General features: G+C 53.6%; 1 protein-coding gene across 7 annotated transcripts in view; it reads right to left on the bottom strand.

The window, feature by feature from the left end:
• Positions 1–7,067: 7,067 nt before the first annotated feature.
• GPAT4 (glycerol-3-phosphate acyltransferase 4) overlaps positions 7,068–24,234 on the bottom strand; it is a 33,059-nt gene continuing 15,892 nt past the window's right edge. For 6 of the 7 annotated variants that reach the window (XM_081220765.1, XM_081220770.1, XM_081220768.1 and 3 more), the window contains 10 exons: positions 18,098–18,167; positions 17,659–17,959; positions 16,798–16,872; positions 15,925–16,014; positions 15,655–15,748; positions 15,030–15,145; positions 13,997–14,052; positions 13,394–13,479; positions 10,288–10,496; positions 7,069–7,743 (listed from right to left, as the gene is read on the bottom strand). In XM_081220765.1, the coding sequence (XP_081076891.1) occupies positions 7,635–7,743; positions 10,288–10,496; positions 13,394–13,479; positions 13,997–14,052; positions 15,030–15,145; positions 15,655–15,748; positions 15,925–16,014; positions 16,798–16,872; positions 17,659–17,959; positions 18,098–18,167 (1,206 nt within the window). In that variant the 3' untranslated portion in view covers positions 7,069–7,634. Of the gene's footprint in view, positions 7,744–10,287; positions 10,497–13,393; positions 13,480–13,996; positions 14,053–15,029; positions 15,146–15,654; positions 15,749–15,924; positions 16,015–16,797; positions 16,873–17,658; positions 17,960–18,097; positions 18,168–24,234 lie in introns of all 7 variants that reach the window. The other variant, XM_081220771.1, reaches the window with a different exon arrangement.

Raw genomic sequence — 24,234 nt, forward strand, 5'->3', positions numbered from 1 at the left:
AGACGGGAAGTCTCCAGAAGGCCCTTCTGGGTCGTTCTCCACCGCCCCGCCCCAGGAATGGCTCACTGAGGGAGGGGCGGGGAGGGGCCGGGCTGGGCCACTGACCTGAGTGTGAGGGTGTGTGTGTGCCCGTGTGCCCCAGGAAAAGAACCCAAACAGGCTGATAAGATCCCTCCTTTCCAGAGCAAAGCACCAATTAAACACAGGGCAGATGTGAGCAAATAAAGCTGTGGCGTCCAGAGGGAAAATCAATACGAGATTATATGCCCGAGCCCAATCATATACCAATTAATAAGCATGGGTGCGGCCGGGTGCTGGGGGGAGATAAGTCCCCCAGCCACAGGCAGGCGCTGCCTGTACCTGCCCCCCACCCCAGCTCAGCTGGGACTGCAGGCCCCGGTTCCAGAGGGGGCCCCAGACTGAACGGTGAAGGGTCGGGGAAGGAAGCGGGGAAGAAGAGAAAGAGAGCTTCCCTCAGTCAGCTGGGAGTAGAAGGAAGAGGGTGTGGTGGGTGAGAGATGCTTGCGACGGTGGTACCCACTGCAAGGGAACAACCAACTCAGACCACGCAGACAGGCTGCTTGATACTTCATTTGCCACAGAAGACATAAGGCACTTGCTTTTGGAAAGTGAGCGGCAAAAAAATGGCAAAAATGGGAAAACCGGAAAACTAATTTCTACCCCCAAGAATTGATTTTGGAAGCCCCTGGTTTATTCGGTCCACGTTTTATTTAATTTAGAAAGTACAAAAGAATCTAAAACAGAATGAATATATGTATATGTATAACCGAATGGCTTTGCTGTGCACCTGGGACTCACACAACCTTGTAAATCAACTAGACTCCAATAGAATCTAAATTTAAAATAAATGAACTTTAAAAAAAAGAAAGTACAGCCAAACAGTTAATCAGGTGATAAAAGGCAAGTGGCAAAGATTTGCCGCACAGGACCGGGTGACCGACGGGGTGGGGCTGTCCAGAACATTCCATGGACAGACTTCAGGCTCACTGCCGGCTGCCAGGGACAAGGCGGCGTGACACGCAGCCACCTGCCACAGAGTTTACCAAGTATAGCAGAGCCGCTGCCCCAGAGAGGTGGCTTTGGCGTCATCGGGACAAGTTAAAAGTGCCGGGGAAAGGGACCCTGGCTGCGGGCCTGGCGCCCGGCCGGTCGCAAGGGCAGTTACAGATGGCGGAGTCCTGCCCATGGGGGTCCAGACATGGGGTCCAGAGCGAGCACCGCGTCCCCGAAAATTCCCAACCCTCTTGGGGAAAGGAGATCCAATGTTGTTTGGGAAGCAGAGGACAGAAGTGGAAGGAAAGATGCAAATCAGTGAGGAAATGGGCACCTGCGTCCGTCCTTCCTACGGAAGCCCCCTGCACCCCGAATACTCCTGGACTCGAGCCCCAGAGGCAGAGACCCCTCGAGAGTGGGAGTTGTGCAGCCCAAGGGCTGCTGCGTGCCAGAGAAAAACGAAATTTGCTAGCCGAATATTTTTTAGACATTTTGCAAGATGCACGGCCTCCCTGACAATTTTTAATGTACTAACTGCCTGGTCCAGTGAGCTGATTAATTGGTGCTGGAGAGATCAATACAAAACAGAAAATTAAAACAATTTTAAAGTGATTAAGTAGTTTAACACCTGTCTCCCGTCACGTCAGCACAGGAAGAAAAATAAAGCAGGTGTCGAAGGGGCTCCTGAAGCAAGAGAAAACAGCGCCTGCTTCGGAGAAATGACAGATCACGGCTGGGGGATCAATCCGAGTGCTCACAGCCCTTCCCAAGCCCGGGTTGCAGCCACCCAACCAGGCGCCCCAAGAGTTGGGCGCCCTCGGACCCCCTGCAGAGCCGCTCCTCAGCTCGGGAGGGGCGGTGTCTGTCCAGACCCCCAAAACAGGGCAGGAGGGGCCGGTGGGGGGGAGCAGAACATCTTGCCCCAGGGCCCCGGATGGCATCAGATGCGAAGGTACCAGCTCGCCTCCCGACCCCAGTCCCCCACCCTCGGCGCTGAGTCTGCAGTACACGGAGCATTACGTGCAGTGAAGTGCAGTTTGCGGACCCTGGGGTCACAGGTCTCTGGGATCACCGGCTCCTCCATTCTAGAAGCTTCAGGCCTCCACTCTTACTCTCTAGGGAAACAGAGCTTCCCACCGTCCACCGTCCCGCGCCGCCTCCTGCCTGGCTGGGCCTACAGGAGCGGCAGGTGCCTGCCTGGCGCTGGCCAGATGCCCCTCTAACTCCTTGTGCCGACCTCGCTTGCCCCCGACCCCCGCCGTCAGCTGGAACAGAAGCCGGACAGCAGGAGTCACTTCTCTCCCAAGTTAATGTACTTGACTCAGAAGCCCCGGAAGGAAACTCACAGAGTGCAAGAAACCCTAAGATGAATCTTCTCCAGCTTCCCCACTGAAGTCCTAAGGCAGAGTTGAATGAACAAGGACAGGGGAGGGAAGTCGGGGAGAATTAACAAAGGCTAGAAGTGAAGCCCAGGTGAAGCATGGGCCACGTCTCCAGTTTCACCTTGAAAGTGGACTTGAATTGTGCACGTGTAAAGTGCAGAATATACTTACTGTTACTCACGTTCTAGACAGCTCTCCTGTGGCTTCCCGGCCTGGGCTCACCTCTACGCCCCGCTAGGGGTGGGTGGGACCAACCCCTAGGGACAGGACCCAAAGCTCCTCCGGGGAGAGGCTGGGCATCTCGGGCGACCCCTCAAAATGGGGCAGAACGGGCCATGCTCCAGGACAGCCGTGTCACCACTCACCTGCCCTGCGCACCTGAGTCCTGCCCACCTTCAGGGTCCCTGATGCCGCAGCTGTCGCCCCCAAGACCAGGACAGAAAAGGAACTCAAGCAACAAGAGAAACCTTGCAGCAGGTTTAAAATATTAAAATTTTAAAACATCTTAACGTGTGTTTTAAACGTTTTGTAATAGGTTTAAAAACATTAAAGCCCTCAGCTGAACTTCTTACTAGCCACCCTTCCCGTTAACACCTGTCACGCTGGTTATGAATGGAAAAGAGGGTGCAGCAGTGGCCTGGGTCAGGGCAGGGTTGGGGATAGCCATCAGTTCTAATAAGAGCATTTCCCAGGTCTCATACTTCCCTCCGGGCTGGGAGTTCTGGTTCTGTACCCAGGGGTTGGGCCTCTCTGTACACAAGTCTGTTTGGGACCGTATCAGTCTCAGTGAAAACTTGCCAAACCCTTTACAGCAAATTAAACCCTTTACAGTGAATTTTATGCCAATGACAAGCTCACCAAAAAAAAAAGACTCCAATCTTCAGCTCTTTAGCCCACTTTGTAAGATAATCCATATAGCCAGATCTCCACCTAACCCATGAACCACCTCTTGGCATTTCCTGCCACAAGATGTGACTTTGGTGATTTGACCAGGGAGGAAGCTAAGAGGCCCCGCCGTCCAACTTTTCTCATGGATCCCAAACGTCTGTCCGTCCAGGGTGACTACTCCAGGGTGCACGGCGGGCCGTCTGCAGCACGAGGGTCTGTGCTGCCCAGAGGGCAATCGCGGGGGCCCAGCCCCGGCACCTTGCCCCTCTCAGAAGCAAACAGCAAGTTCTTGACTCGGCGCCCCCAGCCTGCAGCTGCTGCCTGCAGAGTGAGCCTCAAGGTTGCTGGAGATAAAGTTTCCCCGGGCCCAAGTTCCAAACTCGGCTGTTTGGTTTCTGTTAAAACGCAATTGTTTTTCTCTGGAGAGTGCCGTGACTGCTCGGCGTCAGGAAGATGTATGAAAGCCTCCACTTCAATTCAGCATCCTTTTTCTCCCAGACAAACATGGTCGGATTTTAATAAATCAAAGAGCCACACTGTTTAATAAAAATTTATTGACTTACAAGTGATTATTTATCAAAAGACCATTAATAGCAGGTACCGGAATGATGTGGTTCTGGGTGGTGCTGGGAGACTAATAGGAAATCAATGCCGCCCGCCGGCTGGAATGCATATAAGCAGCCCACCCCTCCGACAGCTAGTGCAATTTCACCCGCAAAACACACCTGACGCTACCCCTGGTGCGATGAAAAGTTCCCCCTTTTTATTTATCGTTTACAAATGAAATGATCAATACTTTTAATCTAGAGCAAAATTTATTAACTTTCCCATCGGAGAGAGACATATTGACTGGGGGAGAGGAGGGTTAGCGCAGCGCAAGACGGATGGCGGGATGGTGGTCTCTGGGCCCGTCCAGAGGCAGTGTGCGTGCAGCTGCCCGCCCGGCCCGGGCGGCGGGCCACTCAGGGCAAGTGCACCCAGAGAAATCAAGTCTGGCCGCCCGGGATGCAAAGCAGGTGGATGGGACCTGCCACGCCGTGGACTCTGGTCATCAGGGACCGCTGGAAGCGCCATCCCCCAGACCACTGAGGTTTCGGTCAACTCCAGGAAGGAAACGGCAGGGTTTACAGACCCGGAGGACTTCCACAGGACAGCAGGGTTAGTGCCCGTGGCTGGGGAGGTGCTATCGTGAAGGGCTGAGCTGGGGTGGTGCCCGAGGGCTTGTCCCGGCCTGGTCTGGGCACTCAGGCCTCTGCGGCCTGTCCCCCCAAAACACACACACACACACACACACATTCACATCGGGCTGCAGGGTGGCAACCGACAGTGGGGTCTGACCCAGTAAAGAATCATATTCTGAAGTTGGACGTCACCTCAGACTGCTCGGCCAAGCTGAGCTCCCTGAGCCCCGGCCTGGAGACAGCCTTCTACAGAGCTTCCCTTCAGGGGGATTTTACCAGCCTTTTCACAAAGTTCCTTCGCCAATTAGCTGGGAAAAAAAATAGCTCACGTTTCAGTGAAAAAAGTCTTCCCAAGATGCACAATCAAATCCACCCAGCCCCACGACCACCTAAAACCCCGGGGACTCAGAGACACGTTGTGACACCCTCCAAAGGAGTTTCACTAGCCCAGTGTTCTGCGGGAGGCAAAAGGATTCAAACTCATTTATGTCTGAACCCAGATGACTTTACAGCTCAAAGTTGTCTGAACTAGGGGTTTAAAAATTACAGACATTTCAGATGTGGAAAGGCCCTTAGGGGTCACCTAGCCCAAGTCCCAAGTTATGGATCAGGAAATAGAAATAAGGCCCAAACGGCAAATGAGTAGCAGGTCCGGAAGGTGATTTGATGCTGGCCAGTACTCATACCACTACTTAATACCACTTGGTTTCATTCCAAGACCGCCCTCCTGGGTGCTGGGATCCCAGAAGTGAGCGGATTTTGTACATTACATTGCTTTACCTGCTTCATTGTTATTCCTAGATGTCGGGAGGCTTAACCACACAAGACCGACTCAGTTATCCCAAACCAATTATGAGTAACTGGGAGCCTGCAGGGTCCCCAATTTAAAAGGATGGAGTGGTCTGATGATTCTGTACGCTTGTAACAAGCACTAAATACAAAGTTTAGAGATTTCTATTTATAGGGGTGTAATTCACATCCCTTCTCAGCTGGGAACAGTGAAAAGAATCATTACTTCATCTCCACAAGTATTTCTTTACACAGCAGCAATTCTAGACCAGGTTCTTGCAGTCCTCTGCTATGTCATCAGCAACAGACAGATGTGCTGAAAAGAATGTGAGAAAACTAAAACCAAAATGTTTAAAAGTACCTATGAAAATTATGAAATAAACATACTGAATGGCAGAAAGAAAAGGGAACTTGTAAAAATGGAACTTGATCTTTAAGACCAGTTTGTAAAGATCATTCCAGACAGCTTTTTTTTTTTAATGGTGTTTTTGTTTGTTTTTTTAAATTTATTTATTTTTGGCTGCATTGGGTCTTCATTGCTGCACGCGGGCTTTCCCTAGTTGCGGCGAGCGGGGGCTACTCTTCGTTGCGGTGCGCAGGCTTCTCGTTGCGGTGGCTTCTCTTGTTGTGGGGCACGGGATCTAGGCACGTGGGCTTCAGTAGTTGTGGCGCATGGGCTCAGTAGTTGTAGCTCGCAGGCTCTAGAGCGCAGGCTCAGTAGTTGTGGCGCACGGGCTTAGTTGCTCCGCGGCATGTGGGATCTTCCCGGGCCAGGGCTCGAACCCGTGTCCCCTGCACTGGCAGGCGGATTCTTAACCACGGTGTCACCAGGGAAGTCCCCAGACAGCTTTTAAACACTGAACAGTACTGCCTATAAAAGAATAAAAATCACTATTTATTCTTGCACATTTTGTAAAACAGTTCATAAGAGGCTGTTCTTACTGTCCTAACAGTGTTTTAGTTTGAGAGAAATGGAATAGAAAGAGAAACAGAGTTTCCCGCCCATTGGCAGGGGCGGGGTAGGAGGAAATGAGAGGCTATCCAGGGGACAGGAGCAGCCGGCAGCTGGGTGGAGACTCAGACTGAGGTCAGAAGCCCCTGGAGCCAGGCTCACTGCCACCACCTCCCCACGTCCAGGCCGGAGGGCGGCTTGGACAGCTGACCCTCCCCGCGGCCGCTGCAAAACCCTGAAGGGTGTGGTGGCTGCTCTGCCAGAGCAGGGAGCGGGGAGGGACGGACAGACAGACGGACAGAGAAGTTGGGGGAGAGGCAGCTCTCCCCTGAGGGATGTGAATTCAGCCGAGCCTTGAAGCCGTAAGGGGGAGGGGCCTGGCTTCGGACCTGCCTCCAGGTGACCACAGGCTGGCACAGGCGGCCAGTGGCTTCCCTCTGCTGCGTGAAGCCCACGGGGTACCCAACCCCCAGAGCCCCCGCTGCTGCACTGTCCGGGGATTTTCTCGTCGCTTCCCCCGCCCTCACCTCCAGACCGTCTTGCACGCCCTCCACCCGCCGTCACACACCTCCAATCCCACGGCACCCGTGGGTGGGGAATCCCAAATTACCCAGAGCTGCGCAAATACCTAACAGGAGGGCTTTACCTTCTTCCCACCCGCGCTAGTCCCTGTTCCAGAAGCCAAGTCCCCGTGACGACTCAAGTCAGAGAACCAGACTGCTGCTGGGAAGCGTGCTGCTCGGGCCCACAGCCAGGGGAGGGCGCGGGAAGGAAAAGACCCCGCAATTCAGTCACCATCGAAGACAATTTTATTTACTCACAGAAACCAACCCGGAGCCCCGTGGGCGGCTCCAGCTCCCCTCGTCCCGCCCCACCCCCGGCCCTGGACCCGCAACAATGAGCTGAGTGCCCTCCCCTCGTGGTAGCGCGTGAGCTGCCACAGCAACCCGGTGAGGTAGGTGTCGCCACCACCCCCCCACCAGCCCAGGGGACAGCGGGGCAGCTGAGGCCGGGCTGACAGAGTGCGGCTGGAGCGGGAGGGCCGGTCCCCGTGCCCGCCTGGCCCCGCGGCCAGCGGCCCAGGCCGGGGACCGTCAGTCTGCCGAGGGCCCCTGCAGAACACACGTTCTCTTCTTGAGTCTGTGGGGCCCCGAGTGAGGTCCCCACCCGCAGGCGGGTCTCGGGGACAGACCGCACCCCGGGTCCCCAGTGCGGATGGCAGGCTCTCGCCCAGCACTCAGGCCGCACGGGCACGGTGGGGAGGGGACTGCAATGGCACTCCTCCCGCGGACTCGGCGGAGAAGGAACAAGAAGGCAGCTCGTCCTGGGAGCGGCCCGGGCGACTCGAAGAAGCCCGAAGAGTCCTGTGCGCGCGGCGGCCCGCGGCGCCTGCGGCCCGGGTGGAGGTGGCCCGGGGGCAGCGCGGGCTCAGGACCGGCTCCGGTCCTCGTGGTTGCCAACGATCATCTTGCTGTACAGCTTCTGCTGCTCCTCCTTGAACGTGTCCTTCACCTTTTCCCGCTTCAGACCACCGTCCCTGACGAGAGAAAGGACAGGCTGGATGCAAGAGCAGAGAAGCCCCGCTGCCGCCCTGCGCCCCGGCCAGGCGTGCCCCCCACCGGCTGCCCGCGCCGCTCCCGCCCAGAGAAGCCCGCCAGAGTGGCAGCGGCTCCCTCGTCACGGTGGCCTCGGAAACCAGCCCTGGGCCTGCGGGACCCACCCTCTCCGCCTTACAACTCTCACCCCCGCCCTGGGGTCAGAGCTCACTCCTCTTATCCAGGGTACTTTCTAATTGCTCACACCTGCCAAGGAGTTAAAAGCTCTTTCTGCTCAAACATTCATCCTCACCTTACAGAAAGCAAAGGAGGCCCTGGCTTTATGGAAGGTGAGCCAAGCTTTAAGAAATACTAGGACTTTTAATGAATCTGTAAAACTGATCTGTAAAATAAGATCTGTACAATTCAGATCCCGGGATTCTCCAAATTCATGCAAATGAACACAACGGAAAATACAAGTTCTTACTTCTACGCGCTCAAGGGATGGTCCCGTAAGGGAATGGAAGTAACGCAGCGTTTGGGGCTAACCACCCACCTCTTCCAATAGCCCCAAAGAAATCCTCTAAACGTGGATTCGCTTCTTCAAAGTCTCCCCCCCACCTGACACCCCAACGCCTTGCCTGCACCCTAGAATCATCATCATCTTCAGTGACTGATGCAAACCCAAGCCCACCGCAGTCTTTCTCTTACACTTTGAGTGTGGAGGCGGGCTGGTAGGAAAAGTCTCTGGTGAAGCTCTCACCACCGGACCCGTCTTACCCTGGGAGCCCTGACACCTGCCACATCCTTTAAAATCCCCAGCAAAGGCCTCCTTTAGAAAGTGGCCACCCTTGTCTTCATTGGGCTTCAGCAACAGGGAGCGTGGGGCAGTGGCTAAACATTCAAGCCAGTCAGACCTGAGCTCAACATGCAACTCCAGGGCTTATTCTGTGGCTTTGAAAAACAGTTACTTAACCTCTCCAAGCTTCAGTTTCTCATCTGAAAAATGGCAGTAACGATCTTCCTACTCATGGAGTTACTCTGAGGGTGAGATGAGATTACCAGAGCAGCAGCAGCACCGTGTCTGGCACACAGTAGGTGCCCAACAAATGTAAGCATTTTTAAAAAGGGCCAAGCAGACCTAGAGATTGCCATACTGAGTGAAATAAGTCAGACGGAGAAAGACAAATATCATGGCATCGCTTATATGTGGAATCTAAAAAAAAATGATACAAGTGAACGTATTTACAAAACAGAAATTGAGTCACGGATGTAGAAAACTTAATGGTTACCAAGGAGGAAAGGGGAGGGGAGGAATAAATTGGGAGATTGGGATTAACACATACACACTATGATATATAAAAGATAACTACTGGGCTTCCCTGGTGGCGCAGTGGTTGAGAGTCCGCCTGCCGATGCAGGGGACACGGGTTCGTGCCCCGGTCCGGGAAGATCCCACATGCCGCGGAGCGGCTGGGCCCGTGAGCCATGGCCGCTGAGCCTGCGCGTCAGGAGCCTGTGCTCCGCAACGGGAGAGGCCACAACAGTGAGAGGCCCGTGTACCGCAAAAAAAAAAAAAAAAAAAAAGATAACTACTACGAAGAACCCACTGTATAGCACAGAGAACTCTATTCTGTGCTCTGTGGTGACCTATGTGGGAGTGGCATCTGGAAGAGGGTGGGTATATACATATACAAGAGGGTATATACATACGCATGTATAGCTGATTCACTTCGCTGTACAGCAGAAACTAACACAAGTGTAAATCTACTATACTCCAGTAAAAAAATTCATTAAAAAAAAAAGGTTACCGGTCAGTTTAAACACCCACTCAGTCAAATGCGCTCCAGAGCTGACCCCTGCACTTAAACCTAAGGGTCCCATTAGTCCCCCTGATCCAGTGTTCAACCGCATCAACCTCCTGTTAGCTGGAGTATAACTACCTCATGCCCTAGCATAAGGGTCTGCAAACTATGGCCCACGGGCTGAATCCACCCGACGCCTACGTCTGTAAGTGGAGTTTCACTGGCACACGGACCCGGGTGCTCCTGGACTGTCTCTGGCTGCTTTCCCGCTACAATGGCAGAGTCAAGCAGTCGCACCAGAGACCACATGGCCCAGAGTCTAAGATACGTACTGACTCTTTTCAGAAAACGTTTGCCAACTCCGGCTCTAGTAGGTAACAAGCTACAAAAAAACAAAACTGGCCTTTCCAAGGATGGTCCAATTTGCCAAATAAACGAGATGAGAGAGCCCAATGCTCCTCTGAGGTTTCCGGGTTGGCACAGAGTCCCTGCCCGCAGAGACAGGGCTGTCCCAGTGCCCAGGTGGACTGTGTCCCCAGGAAGGGGCGCCGAATCCACCGCTTCGTCCCAGCACCCTGGGCTCCTGAGAGTGAGTCAAACCGCTGACTCTCCAGGACCGGTGCGCTCGTCCTCCACACCAGGGAGAGGAGGGTCCTTCGTAAAGGGAGTCAACCACCCAGCACCTGCTTCAGAAACTCCCGTCCTCCTGGACTCGGCTGGTAAGACCCGGCTCTGACTCACCACAGCAGGTCCACAAGGCCTCCCTGCCTGGCAATGGCGGACTTCACCCTGTTTGCGAACTGGACGGCATCTTCCTCGGCCTCTCTCGTCATGGGAGGCAGGTACCACACGCTGCAGACGATGGCCCAGCTGGTCATCATCCTCAGCAGGTACGTCACCATCCCGTACTTGCTGCTGTTCCAGAAAGCATCACCGAACTGGGGGTCGTACTGCAAGACAAGGGAACGCCGGACGGTGAGAGGTCAGGAGTTCTAACCTGTGTGCGCGTCAACGGCAGCTTTGCTGAATGCCCCCTGCCACGCCCGGGGCAGGATCGGTACTGGGACGCTGCTCCCAGCCCCCTACGCGGACACCTCCGCAGGAACCCCACACCGGGGCACGTGTGACACCTAGCAACATCCACCCCCGAGCGCAGATCGCTGAGGAGGACCAGCAGCCTTCCTCCAAGGTCCTCCCTCTTTGATCCAGGGGCTTGTCTCACTCACAGGTGTCTGCCGTCTATTCTTCAAGTCCTCAAGCGCATCCGCAAACAGAAGAGGAGCACATCCTCCAGAGATCCATGCCCTGAGTCAACAATCCCCAACGTTTCAGCCCACCTGCTCCGCCCACCCCTCCTGTCATGTCACACACTCACAAAGACCGACATGTACCTCCCCAGAGAGAGACTTTCTTACACAACCGCCAGCTTTCAAAGATCGCTTCTGGTGCCCAGACCAAGGAGAAAACAACTAGAAAGCTCTGCTTGTGTCACAGCACTTCTAACGGAGCTGCCTGTCTGTGTGCAGAGGTCGCGCTGCCCCGAAGAAGTCGCAGCGGCCACAGCGGGCGGGCGGGCATCGGATACCGCCACCTGCCAGCCGCTCCGAGGGAGGCGAGGGCTGTGCCTCAGGGGCATTTTGTGGGCCACGTGGCTGCAGCTGCGACCCTCCTTCTCCCCAAACAGAAGGGCAAGTGCAGGCGAGCCGGGAGGGAGCGCTGCCGCAGGAAGTTACACAAGAGGCAGCGAGAGGAACCGGTCCCTGAGGAGAAAGCCTGAAAAGGGTCAGGGCTGAGCTGCCACTGCGCGTCTGAAGGGCTCCCAGAGACAAGCCATCACATGGAGTGTGTGACTGCGAAGCAAAGACCCAGGACCCGAGTGAAAACACCAAAGGAGACGCAGTTTCACGAGCGGTCTCACAGGACCCAGCTGCCACCAGTGTGGAGGACGCCCCTCCGTGGAGACCCTGGGAGGGGACACCGGCCAAGACGCCCGAGTGCAGGCTCTTACACTTGGGGGCGAGGGGGCTGGGTTAGAACTATGTGATTTTTTCCAGGCCTTCCAAGCTGAAATTTTATGATTCTCAGAATAAAAATTAGAGAATTTTGCCTAATTGCACACCTGACTACAGAAATGAAGACATTTAGACTTAATCATAGAAATGAAAAAATCCGGATGTAACTACAGAAGGCTTAAAGGGTTCAAGTTATAACACCACGAGGAAATGTGGGAGAAGAACGAGTCTTAAACAGGAGCTAGTGTGTGTGACTGGAAGAAAGTGCCGTTACAGTTTACACAGCATGACTGGAGAGAAACCTTAGCTGGGGGCTGATTCTCTATTCCATGCCGGGCAGACACCGTAGAGAGAAAAACAAGGCAAAAGTTCAAAACAGCAATACATTCCTCAAAGTCAGACAATGGCTTAATTTTGGTGGAAATGTAACAAGAGCTTTAAAACCGCTGAGGTCATGCAAGTTTGGTTACCAATGACAAAAACTAGAAAAGTATCTGGGAAGCAGAAGTTCTTAATCACACGTGAGCTTTAATAAACCTGTGGGTGGAAGGAAAATTTGCACGCCCGTGTTCTGGAGCTGGCGTCACTGTCCAAGGGTCCATGCTCCAAAACTGGCGAAGGGCAAGCAGGCTCTGTGTGGCCCTGACTGGCAGTGTCGGCGGCGCCCAGGGACGGGTCAGAAACCAAGTTCAGAAACTCCGGGCGAGGGGCCCAATGATCTGCCTTTTCGCAGCCCCACCAGGTGATGCAGAAGCAGCTGCACAGAACCGATGCTCTGGAGTGAGCAGGAAGGGCCTCTGTGCAGCTGCCGGTTTTTAATAAACACGTGGGGTGAGGCACTGGGCTCCCAGGTCATTAAACTGCGGGACGCAGCACGCAATGCAAACATCTCTCCCCGTTCCCACGCCCACGGCACACACTACGAACAGAACGTTTGCTGCTGCTCCAGACCCAGCATCCTCAACGAATCCCGCGGGCAGCCCTGGTCCAGGAACCTGTAACTGTGCAGCCACTCTTCATTCACCATCCCCGCCCTGGTGCTCGGCCTACCTGGGAAAGCAGCGTGGCTGGAAAGCATTCGCTTAACCAAGAAGAACACCTCCTCCCCCAAAGGCCCCAGTTGTGCTGCCAAGTGACAATGAGGAATATTTCTTCAGAAGCCTTTGCAGACAAAAGACGCTCGCAAAAGTATGGAGACTAAATTCTAACAACAACTCTGACTTACTCTTACCCCGATCTGAGACATCAACCTAATACTCTAAACATAGTGACAAAGGCTGTGTTTTTTTTAGAGGAAGTAGTGTAACACCATTCTTTTAGAAATAATTACGTGGATCTATTTATAAGATCAGATGGATACGAGGGGGGAGAGAGGAGGAGGAAAAGGGGAAACTGGCTGAGTGCCTCCCATCTTCCGAAGCAAGTCTGGACTCTCAGAGGTTCAAGTTCCTAAAAGGCGGGGCACACTAACAGGTTCGTTTAAGGCCCCTTTACTTTCACGGGAGGCCTTCGGTCTGTCAGATGCCTCACGAGCCACGGGAGCCACAGCAGCGGGGCTGTGTCTTCCTCCAGCAGCAAGGACACATCTGCACCTACCCACCCTCACCTCTAACCGACCAAAGGCACAGACCCAGCTGGACAGCCCCGTGCCCGCAGGAAGCCCCTCAGGTGGACTGCCTTCCATAGCGGCGGGGCTCAGGAAGAAAGAGGAACAGTGGGGGAGATGCACCAAGCTCAGGGCTCCGCAGTGTGGGCTGCTCCACGGAGAAGGGGCCCAGCTCCCCGCTGCACGTCACAGCGGCGGCGGAGGTCACGTGGCCTCGGAGGGCTCGTACCTTGATCGCAACGGGGTAAACTGTGGCTCCAATTTCAAAACTTCCCTTTTTGAACATCATCACAGATGTGTTGTTGATGCAGGTTCCTAAAACGCAGGAGAGAGTAAAATGCTATTTCCTTCCGTCCTTTACCCCAGAGATTAGGAGTTTAAGGATTAAATGTAACAATAAAAATCATTCTAATGGCTCTTCAAAGAGGATAAGCCTGTCATCTCCCCAGCTCCTGAGCGCACACTGACAACAGATGAACAGACTACTGCGCTCCCTCCTCTTCTCTTCCTATAGGACCGCCTTCCCTGGTTCCCACGGCAGCCCAGGTGAGAGGCCAGAGGCCCCGGCCGACTCGGGAGGGCCCAGGGAGGACTCTGCAAGAAGCTCAAGGAGCCTGTCAGCAACACTAGAGGGGCTCCCGCAATGGGGAAGGCCACACGACGGCACTCTTAGTCCGTATTCTGAGTCCTCTGAGTTTTCAGTCCCACGACCAATCTAAAGGGCCCCCACGTTATTCAGCGAAGACAGGTACCCCCAACAAGGGTGAGGGCCTGGGCTCCAACCCAACACTGGACTCACCCTCCTGCATGGCCTCCCCACACAGAAGCTTACCCTCCGGGAAGATGAGGATGGGCAGCTTGCTTTTATCCTGCACGTGCTCGGTCAGCCTTTACAAGAGGAAAATAAAACGAAGAGTCAGACAGCCTCACGTCCATCATCATCCAAAGGCATCTATCAATACCCTGTCTAGACGTGACGCTGGATGTGGTATAAAAGCAGGTTAAGACACACGACCCTCTCTTTTATAAACCCACGGACTAATAGACAAAACTCCCAAGGATAGGGAACACCGGATGACTACTACTTAATGTGCACAGCTGTTCAATGAAGTACGTGAGTCTGTGCACAGGGGCCGCGGCTCAGACCTAGGACTGTCTAAAGGGCTCACCCTCCACAGAGTCCGGCAAAGAGCAGCCTCGAGAAACGCTCACCCCCGACTTCCTACAGCCATGCTGGGTGGGACCTGCAGTCCCCCGAGACACAGCGCGGGGAATTCAGGGACGACCCACCATTCCTGGGTAGTGGGTCCCGGCTTCTACCGAGACCCACTTCCTCTCAATTAACGGCAAAGCTCTCGCCATCACTTGCACCACGTTTACTATTTTTTTCCCTTGAAAACAGAGCTGCACTCTATTCTGTTGCCTTAAGTGTGTTTTCATTTGTGACAATGAATTCATTTTGAGATTCCCCTAGATCCCACATGCATGCCACAACAAAGAGTTTGCATGCCACAACTAAGAAGCTGGTGAGCCGCAACTAAGGAGCCCGCCTGCCGCAACAAAGGAGCCCACGTGCTGCAACTAAGGAGCCGGCAAGCCGCAACTAAGACCCGGCACAACCAAATAAATATTAAAAAAAAAAATCAAATCACATTAAAAGTTCACACAGTATTCATTACAATGGGTACAAGGAATAAAAAAGGTTACAAACATTACTACCTTGGGTTAGTAATAACACTAGGGTTTTGATACTTTTTATACTCCATGTTTCAGAAAAACACTACTATGAAAGCAGCTGGGGCTCAGTGGAGAAGGCTGTAGAGGCACAGCCTCCCCTAAGCGCAGACCGTGTGTCACTTGTTTACCTTTTAGCCACCAGGTGGCGATCCTTCACTTCTGAGCGCTCGAACCAGACGTGGGGGCAGGCCTTCACCATGGCTCTCTGGATGACGCCCATGAGGCCGCCGTGCACCTGCCCCACCTGCTCTCAGACAAAGGAGCAAGGGCAGCGAAGCTGTCCTCACGCAAGCCCCCAGGTCCCCTGAGACACGGACCCCAACCTCTCACCCCGTAACGCTTTATCAGGAACCACAGGCTCTCACTGTTCAGAAACCACCATTAGACTCCCTGAATTTAAATTCTCCTTCTAATCAGTGATACCAGAGATGTGTAACTACTGATAAAAACACAGCTGAAAACCCTAAAACGAACCGTGAAGCGGAGCACACCTGTGTCCAAACGCCCTCCCTGGGCGGATTATCCAAAGCCCCGGAGCCCAGTGCCTTCAAATCCCCGCTCCCCACCTTCACCCCTCCCCACGCTGCTCACTCTGCTCACAACATCCAGGTCCCAAGGAGTCCCCATGGCCACAGAAACAAAGGCAACATCCCAGGTCAGGCCCGTGTATAAAAACGTGCTTACCTGTTGACACCCTTAAGAAAGAGCTCCCAGCCCCGACCAGCCTAAAGGAGCAACAGAGAGAGGCCTTACCATGGCGTAATAGCCATCGCTGGCCAAAATGATGACGTCAATGGGAGACGTGTGATTGGCCACGCAGATGCCACCGTTTCTAGGCCGGTTCTTCCTGCGTTTAAATTGTAGGCAAAGCAACAAAAATCCGTGTGAAACACTCCATCTGCAACTCACGCCTGGCCTCGGCAGCGTCCTCGGCTCTAACGACGCTCTGAGGGCCCGCGGGCCGGCTGCCGGCCCCTCGTGTTGCGCCAGCGCGCCCCCCGGTCCCGTCCCGAGCCCCCTCACCTGTCGTGGTAGGTAATGATGGCCGTCAGGGCCCGCACGCAGACGCGATAACACATGAGGTGAACGTGCTTACTCAGGAACTCCTTCAACCTGCGACAACAGGACAGGGATGGCCGTGTGTAGTGTTCACACATATAGGAAGGCAGGAGAAGGTGCTGCGTCCGACCAGCTAACCATCGCTGCCTGTGGCCGTTAGGACGGCCAAGTATTTCTACAAATAGTAGTGTCTATGGTAAAACTCTGTATTAGCATCTTTCTGTCTACAGATAAAGAAAGAAAGAAAGAAATGATGAGGGCTACTCAAATTCACATAAGGTAACGGGCTTAGAATTCACAGCCCTAGAATTTCCAGCACACCTGAGTCTCCTAGATTCCTTTCCTTCTTGCAGGTCAACACCCAGAGGCAGGGCAAAGGCCAGAGAGTCAAACCTCCCCACCAGCCCAGGGAAAAGAGAGGTTTGCCAGCCCCATAACTTCCCAGAAGGAGCCAGTTTCTCTTATTTAAAAAAAAAAGCAAACAAACCAAAAGGCCCTACCTACACGTCTTATCCTCTTACCAATTCATCAACATAGGAGAATGCTCAAAACTCAACAACATGCTATAAAACCTGCTAACCCTGGACACTAGGGCTTGTGGTTTCTCCCTTTTGTCTTTAAAATGGGAAGAGTGTGAGGGCTGGAGGGGAAAACCAACACAGTCACAGATCAAGATCAGTTGGAAAAAAACTTTCCTGCCTATGTCATTGTTGTCGTTGGGTTACTTTCTCCCTCGAAGAGTCTGTGGTTTGGGCTACGCCCAAAGAAGTGGCCTGGCCTTCAGGATGGGAGCTGCCCCCTGGTACCTGTGGACTCGGATGCCCACGCTCTGCTCACCTCCCGTTCGGCAGGTATCCCACCACCGTTGTGCCCACCACCAGGAGGCTAATCCCCGTGAAAGCAAGAGCGATCCTGTAACGAGAAGACAAGTTACAACACAGCGGAAAATCTGTGCCCCCAGTACAGAACTGGACGTGTGAAAATGGAACTGGGCGTCACGAAAACCCCCCGCAAGACCTGATCACCTGGACGCAGACAGGAGTCCGGGTCCCTAGAAACGCGGGCAGGCCTATCAGAACCAGAGGGCGGTCTGCTTCCAGAGTGGCAGGACACCATGGATTTGGCGTTCAGCCGACACCCTCTCCGCAGGCACTGGCAGCAGCCAGAATGACGGGACGGTCTACTGATGGCTGCGCCGCCCTCAGGCACCTGCTGCCCTGTGGTCTTACCCTTCCCTTTGGCTTAAAACCCTGGCAGAAGCCCAGCTTCGCTGTGAAGCAATAGGAAATAGGGCCCGAAGGTACCAGCAGCCGGCAAGACATACTCAGAATAGCACGTGGTACAGGAACACTGGGAGATCAATACTGCCTCTGTCCTGGAGAGGAAGCCGCAGGAACAGAATCAGCCAGGCCCGGGGAGGGGTGGCCAGGAAGAACATCGTGTTCCCCGTCCCTGTGTTTAGTCAGTCCAGACAAGCAAGTTGTCTTTGAGAAACCCAGCTACGTCTGATACGCAGACAATCCGAGGGCCCTTAAAGGACAAGCCCCGGTGCAGCCTTCTGAGAGCCGGATGGCCTGGCCGGTGACAGAACGGTACAGTCCTCCTCTCTACGGTGGGAGAGCCAAAGCGGAGGGGCCGGGGGCGCGGGCCGGGGGCGCGGGCCGGCAGATCAGGCGCCGGGGCTAGGCCCTCCCTCACCTGAGGGGCAGGAGAAAGCAGTACCGAATCAGCACTCCTAAGCCCCAGAGCACGGTGAGCCGCAGGCTGATGTACTGGAAGTTATAGTTGGTCCTGCTCAGCAAGTTCCAGGACTCCAGCTCCTCCGCCGAGAACCTCTTTGTCACCTCGTCGTCCATGATGGTCTCCACCCCTTTCCGGCAGAAGTAGAAGATGTCCGAGAGCTCGAACTCGAGAGCGTCGTCCAGAGCCCTACCGCTACCGCTCCGGCGGATGTCTTTGATCTCTTCTTCCAGTGACGCGAGATCTTTTGCGATGATTCCTGCAAGAGAACAGCCCGGTCAAGCGGCCCGCTGGGAGCGTCAGGGTGCTCACCAGCGACGAGGGGGAGCGGAGCGAAGGCGCGCGGGAACGCAGCTCCGGGGGGCCGCTGGGCAGGCGGACGGAGACCCCGTCTTACCGTTGGTGTAGGGCTTGTAGAGCTGGTGGTTCTTCTCCTTGGCGCCTCGCTCCATCCTCAAGGTCGCCCACTGCGGAGGGAACAGCCACACACCGCGATGAGCCCCTTTCTCGCTCGGGGGGCACTCCCACTTCCGTTCCGTGACAGCCTCAAGCCCGGTGCCCCGAGAGCACGCTGCGGCCGAGAGGGCACTGGTTCTGGAAGGAAACTCGGAGCCTCTCCTCCTAGAGCACACCCGTCCCAGATACCCTGGACCGAAAGCCACGTCCCCGGCGGCGGTCACGAGCTGGGAACTAGGAGCTGCGGCGAGCTGCTCGGGCCTCGCTTCTCACGGCCTCCCGGGTCCTTAAGGAGCTCACGAGCCGACAGTCCACGGACCTCATGGGTTCCTTCGTTTCTGCCGAACAGCAGCGCTTCACCAACAGCAAAACCAAGCACCCTTTAAGCTACTGCCCGCCACCCGGTGCTGCCTGCCTCCCAAATTATTCCGAGAAAGCAACAATTTTAGTTTTCGAGTCGATAAAGGATTTAAATAATATATATGTCTGGACTGCCCATTCACCCTCTGAGTAACCTTTAACAGGAGACCCCACACACTTGACACAGAAAGCCTGAGAGTAGCTTAGTGTTTAAAATAAGATTAAATTAAAAAAAAAAACGGTGTTAAAAAACACTATTTGGAGATAAAAAAAAAACAAAACTAAGTCCCAAGTTTGACAGTTATGCTGTGTCCCTTAAGCAACTCATTCCAACACTCTGGATGCTAGTCTTTTCTATCCACAAAACAGGATGATGGTCCTTCAACCTCCTACTTCACGAGGATCCAATGAGACCATACGTGACACCCCGAATCGTCCTCAGCACCACTGAAATAATATGGGCTCCAGGAAAGTGAGGCTCTTCCTAGGTCCTCCCTTCCTTCATTAAAATCCTTTTAGCTGCCTGAAGAGAGCCAGAGGCTGGGTCCCTCCTGCTCTCAAATGCTGAGAGGCACACACACGAGCTCCTGTCCACCTCCTGCAACGTGGTGCCGCAGAACAGAAAGTCATGACGGCAGTGAGTCAAGGAAACAGAACGGACATTTTAAAAGGTGTGTTTTCAAACTTCTGTTTCCACAGCTCTGCAAGGTAGAAAAGAACCCCGTCATTCCATGACGCAGCAGAATCCACGTGGCACAAAGCCTCTGGTGAGATTCTGCCGGCAGAGCCTGAAGTGTTATTAGCAAGGCAGCAAGGCCGGAAGCAGGACACGAGCTTAAGCAGCCGTCTGACCTCATCTGGAAATGTCTTCAAACACCACTGTCTAGAGAAAACAGAGTTTACAGAGTCACCCAGTTAAAGGTCTAAGGCAGGAAAACTCACACAGCCCATTTCAGGTAGTTAACCCTTGATGGCTTCTGGCACAGATGATCTCCTTCTAGAAGAAAATGTAAACCTAGCTCCTACAATGGAAGAAGATGAATTCCACCTGGGAATGTCATCGAGGGAAGAGATGGCTAAGGGGCGAGAGAGCCTACAACAAGCCCGGCACACCAGAGCTGAGGGCTGTCCATTCTGGCCAGGACTCTGCACTGGAGCTGCAAAGCACAGAGCCAGAGAAGCTTGGTTCTGTGCTGACAGTTCTGATACTTGGATCCGATTTTAACGGGCAGGTAGCACCTGCCTTCAGGCCGCTGGAGCACTAGGACTCAACATCTGTGGGGGCTGCCTCATGACGGAATGTGCAGGAAGGCTGTGGTTTCTGTTTTAACTGGAAAGGTGCTGGTTCCATGAGATTCTAGTCCCCTAGCTCTGTCATAAACATCCTCCTGCCCTCCCGCTTTGTACCTGAGCTTTACTTTTTCAAACTTCAGGCACACCTCAAACTGTCTCTGCGCTGAGGAGGGAACTGTCCAAGGTCAGCAGAGCAGGGTAAGAGCGCAGGGCGGGGCCGCCAGGGGCCAGCGCTCGCTCGCGACGGGCTGCTCCGCCTTGCTGCGGTGACTCCGGGAGGGCGACGGAGCCAGCGGCGCTGAGAGCTACGCACCTGGTTTCTCCGGGGTCACTTCAAGGAGCACCGCGTCCAGACGCCCAGAATAAAAGCGAGAGCTCCAGGTTCAGAGGTCATTTCCCCACAAACCCCCTCCGTTCCCTTGATCCGGGATGTTCAGGACCAGATTCCTTAATTATTCCCTTTTCAGCATCTCCCAGACAGAGACTGTTGGGGCAAGGATGATGCTGCACTGGAGCTAACAGTAAACCCAGCACAGCCCTCGCAGGTGAACGCAGGCCCAGCCCGAGAGGCGTGGGCGGTGCCACGGTGCATCTTTGCTGCGTGGTCACTCTCCTGAGCCGGTGGGTTAGGGACCAAGCGCACCGGAAGGCCTGACAGTCTCTGCGGCACTGATCTCAGCAGAGACCCGCCCCTCTTCTCAGCCAGCCTCCACCGCGCTTCGCACGACCGCACTAGAGACACCCCAAGAAGCAGACCCCAGCGCCCGTCACCGTCCACCGCCCAGGCAGCAATGACATCTCCTCTCCCTGCTTCCACAGGAATCTCTCAGTAGCTACTGTCCAATTAACAATCCTGACTGCACAGCGGCGTCAACCTCACGTTTCCAATCACCTGCTGGTCATGACCGCGTGCAAGTCCCCCCCATCCTCACGCCCAGCCTGAGAGTGACAGGCAGCCGCACATACCCGACCCCAACGTACTCCCGTCCGCCCGGCCCTCCTCCCATGGTCCCCAGGCTTCCCCACCCGAGAAGGGTCCTCCCTGGCTGCCAGTGTCAGGCGACCCGCTTCGTCCACCCGCGGCTTCTCCCACCTACCGCTCTCTCCCCCGCCCTCCCCCCTCCAGGCCCCCAAAGCCTCTTCTCTCCTGAACTAGGTGCTGCCTCTAAACCAGACGGCACCTTCTCGCCTCTACCCACTGCCCTTCTAGAATGCTTTCTCTCTTTTAAGATCCAGTTCAAAGGCCAAATCTTATATGAAATGCTACCTACCCAACTCCTGCAGTCACAGCTCGTCTCCGCCTGTGTATTTTAACGGGCGTCACATTCTCAATTAGTTCTGTATGCAGACATCTGTCTCTCCTAGTAAACTATAACTGCCTCGAGGGGCAGGAGGCAGAACCCAGCAGAATCTGACCAAGCGCCCTGCACTTCGCAGGCAGTCAATAAGGGCTGCATTTAATCCACCAGCTCCCAATATTTCTCTTCATCAAGGTCTCCGTATGAAAGACAGACCTGAACCTAAAACCACTTCCTAGCACCATAATCCCACTCTCATCTCCTTCAGTTCGGCCTTTACGCTACTCCCGGTGATGCTGCGACGGGGGGTGGGGGCACGGACCCATGTGGAGGAGGCATTAATTGCTCCCACTCCCCAGAGGAGGACGTAGATTGCAGGGTCTGAGGACTTCGGTCACGTTTCAGAGCCGGTAAAAAAAAACCCTCCAAAAAGTCACGCCTATCCCACCCCGATCCCGCGACCCGTTCAGTCTCTTCAACCCCCTCACGGCCACCACTGGTTTCCGACCCGTTCCGCCGTGGAGCTTAACGCCACTCATTACAGCTGGCCCGTCTTCTCTGACCTGACCTGATCAACCCCCTTCACATCAGGCAAGAAAACTCAAGTCGTTGTTTTTCTTTTTCTTTCATCTTTCTCCTTTATACCCAGGCTTTCTTCTCTCCTTTTCCAAATCATTCTCAACCCAGTTGGAAGTCCACTCCTAGGAATTCTACCCCAAACAATGCCATCATCACTGTCCTGAGGGTAAATCTGAAGCACAAACATTAAGATAACTGAAGTACTTTAAGTAACACGCTGCCCTCCGCACATGACCATCTCCCGCAACTCAGCATTAAAAGGACCTGCACTGAGCTGTCTTCCAGGAGGAAAGACCTGGAGGACCCGCCCATGTATACATCGCCCCTTGGCAGGTACCCCAAGCTTCCTTCATATGGGGAGATGAACTGATCGTGGGAAACCATTTGTCAAGCTGTGCCGACCTAGCTGTGCCCCAAAAGCACAGGTATGTGTACTGCACGGACTACCAGACATCCAGCTTGAATCATCTTTATGAAGATTACCTACTAAACTGTAAAACTGGCTTATAAGATCCCAGAAGAAAATGTAGACATAAAATCAAATGTACATGCCATTAACACAGCCATAAAATACTGCCAAGACTGAACGGTAACAAAAAAATGTTTAAGGTGTTGTCAGCTGTGAGACATGAATGAATGTTTAACATTCTTTACTATTATATCATTTGTCTGGTCATCTACTGCTGTGGAACAAACCACCCCATAACACTGGCTTAAAATACCACCACCATTTATTCTGCTCGTGAATCTGCAAACTGCACAGGGTCCGGCATCGGCTGGGTTGTCAGCTGATGCTGGTTGTCACAGCTCCCCTGGGACTGGAAGCTGGAACACCTATACGGGGCCTAGGCTTCCTCACAATGTGGCAGCCGGGCTCCAGGGGCAAGTATCCAGAGGCAGACGGAAGCTATACTGCCACTTCTAACCTAACCTCACACGTCACACAGCGTCACGGCCACCACATTCCTTTTGTTAGAAACGAGTCACCAAGGCGGGTCCCCAACTCAAGAGGAGGGCAATCAGACTCCACCTTTTGATGGTAGATGTTAGGATCACTTGGGGAGCTTTTTAAAAATGCCCACCCAAACCAATTAAATCAGAATTTCTGGGGAGATTCTAGGGCTCCCAAACAAGTATTTTTTAAACACTCCCCAGGTGATTCAGATGGGTAGTTAGGAAGAGACCCACGGAATTAAGATGATCTCTGAGCTTCCTTCCAACTGCAAAATTACATGTAGCACCCCAGGTTAGGAAGTGGATGAAGAGGATAAAAAAGGCAAAATAAAGGTCTCGTCTTTACTAAAAAGCACCCACAAGTTTAGGTGTATTTTATTTTATTTATTTATTTTTTACTTTTGGCTGTGTTGGGTCTTTGTTGCTGCGCACAGGCTTTTCTCTGGTTGTAGCGAGCGAGGGCTACTCGTCGTTGCGGTGCGCGGGCTTCTCATTGCGGTGGCTTCTCTTGTTGCGGAGCTCTAGGCGTGCAGGCTTCAGCAGTTGTGGCACACGGGCTCAGTAGTTGTGGCTCGCGAGCTCTAGAGCGCAGGCTAAGTAGTTGTGGCACACGGGCTTAGTTGCTCTGCGGCAACTAAGGGCTTCCCTGGTGGCGCAGTGGCTAAGAATCCGTCTGCCAATGCAGGGGACACAGGTTTGAGCCCTGGTCCGGGAAGATCCCACATGCTGCCAAGAGGCTGAGCCCACGTGCCACGACTGCTGAGCCTGCGCTCTGGAGCCCGCGAGCCACAACTGCTGAGGCCCACACACCTACAGACCGTGCTCCACCACGGGGGAGGCCACTGCAATGGGAAGCCGTGCACTGCAGCAAAGAGTAGCTCCCGCTCACCGCAGCTGGAGGGAGCCCACGCGCAGCAACAAACGCAGCCAAAAATTAATTAATTACTTAATTAATTAAAAAAGGAAAAAAAAAAGATTACCTGTCCTATGGATTGGCCCAAAAATATATAATTATAATTGACATTAAAAGCCACAAGAATGTACATCTGAAAAACACAGTCAATAGTAATAAGGATTTACTTGGCTATGAACTTTAAAATACTAATTTGAGGGGACATTTTCAAAATGGAATAGGGAATGTACACGGATTCTAGGTCTTTTGTTCCACCCAAAATGATCCAAATTTTAAAAATTTAGCTACTACCCAAGAACTCTGGTCTGATGATTCCTATTTTTATGTTTTAAGAATAAGTACTTCCATAGGTCTGTGAATTAATCACTTGAATAAAAGCCAGACATCACTCACTGCTGTCTCCTGTAAGTTTATTTCTACTCCCTCTACAATGATGTACATTTTCCAGTGGCAAACGGGCACGGGTAGTTACGTGGTTCACAGGAACCCTGGGTTCTACTGAAGATTTTGGGGGACTGAAGTTGAAGAAAATTACATTTCCTGATTAATTAAAACAAACACTAAAGACTGACGAGATTACTACTTCTCAAACTTTACTGTGCACCTGGGGCTCGCTGGAATGCTGATCCTAATTCAGTGGGTCTGGAGGGGGCCTGTGGCCTGCATTTCTCACCAGTCTTG

Source organism: Mesoplodon bidens, assembly GCF_964165515.1.
Source record: "Mesoplodon bidens genome assembly, chromosome: 20".
NCBI classification, from domain to species: Eukaryota; Metazoa; Chordata; class Mammalia; order Artiodactyla; family Ziphiidae; genus Mesoplodon; species Mesoplodon bidens.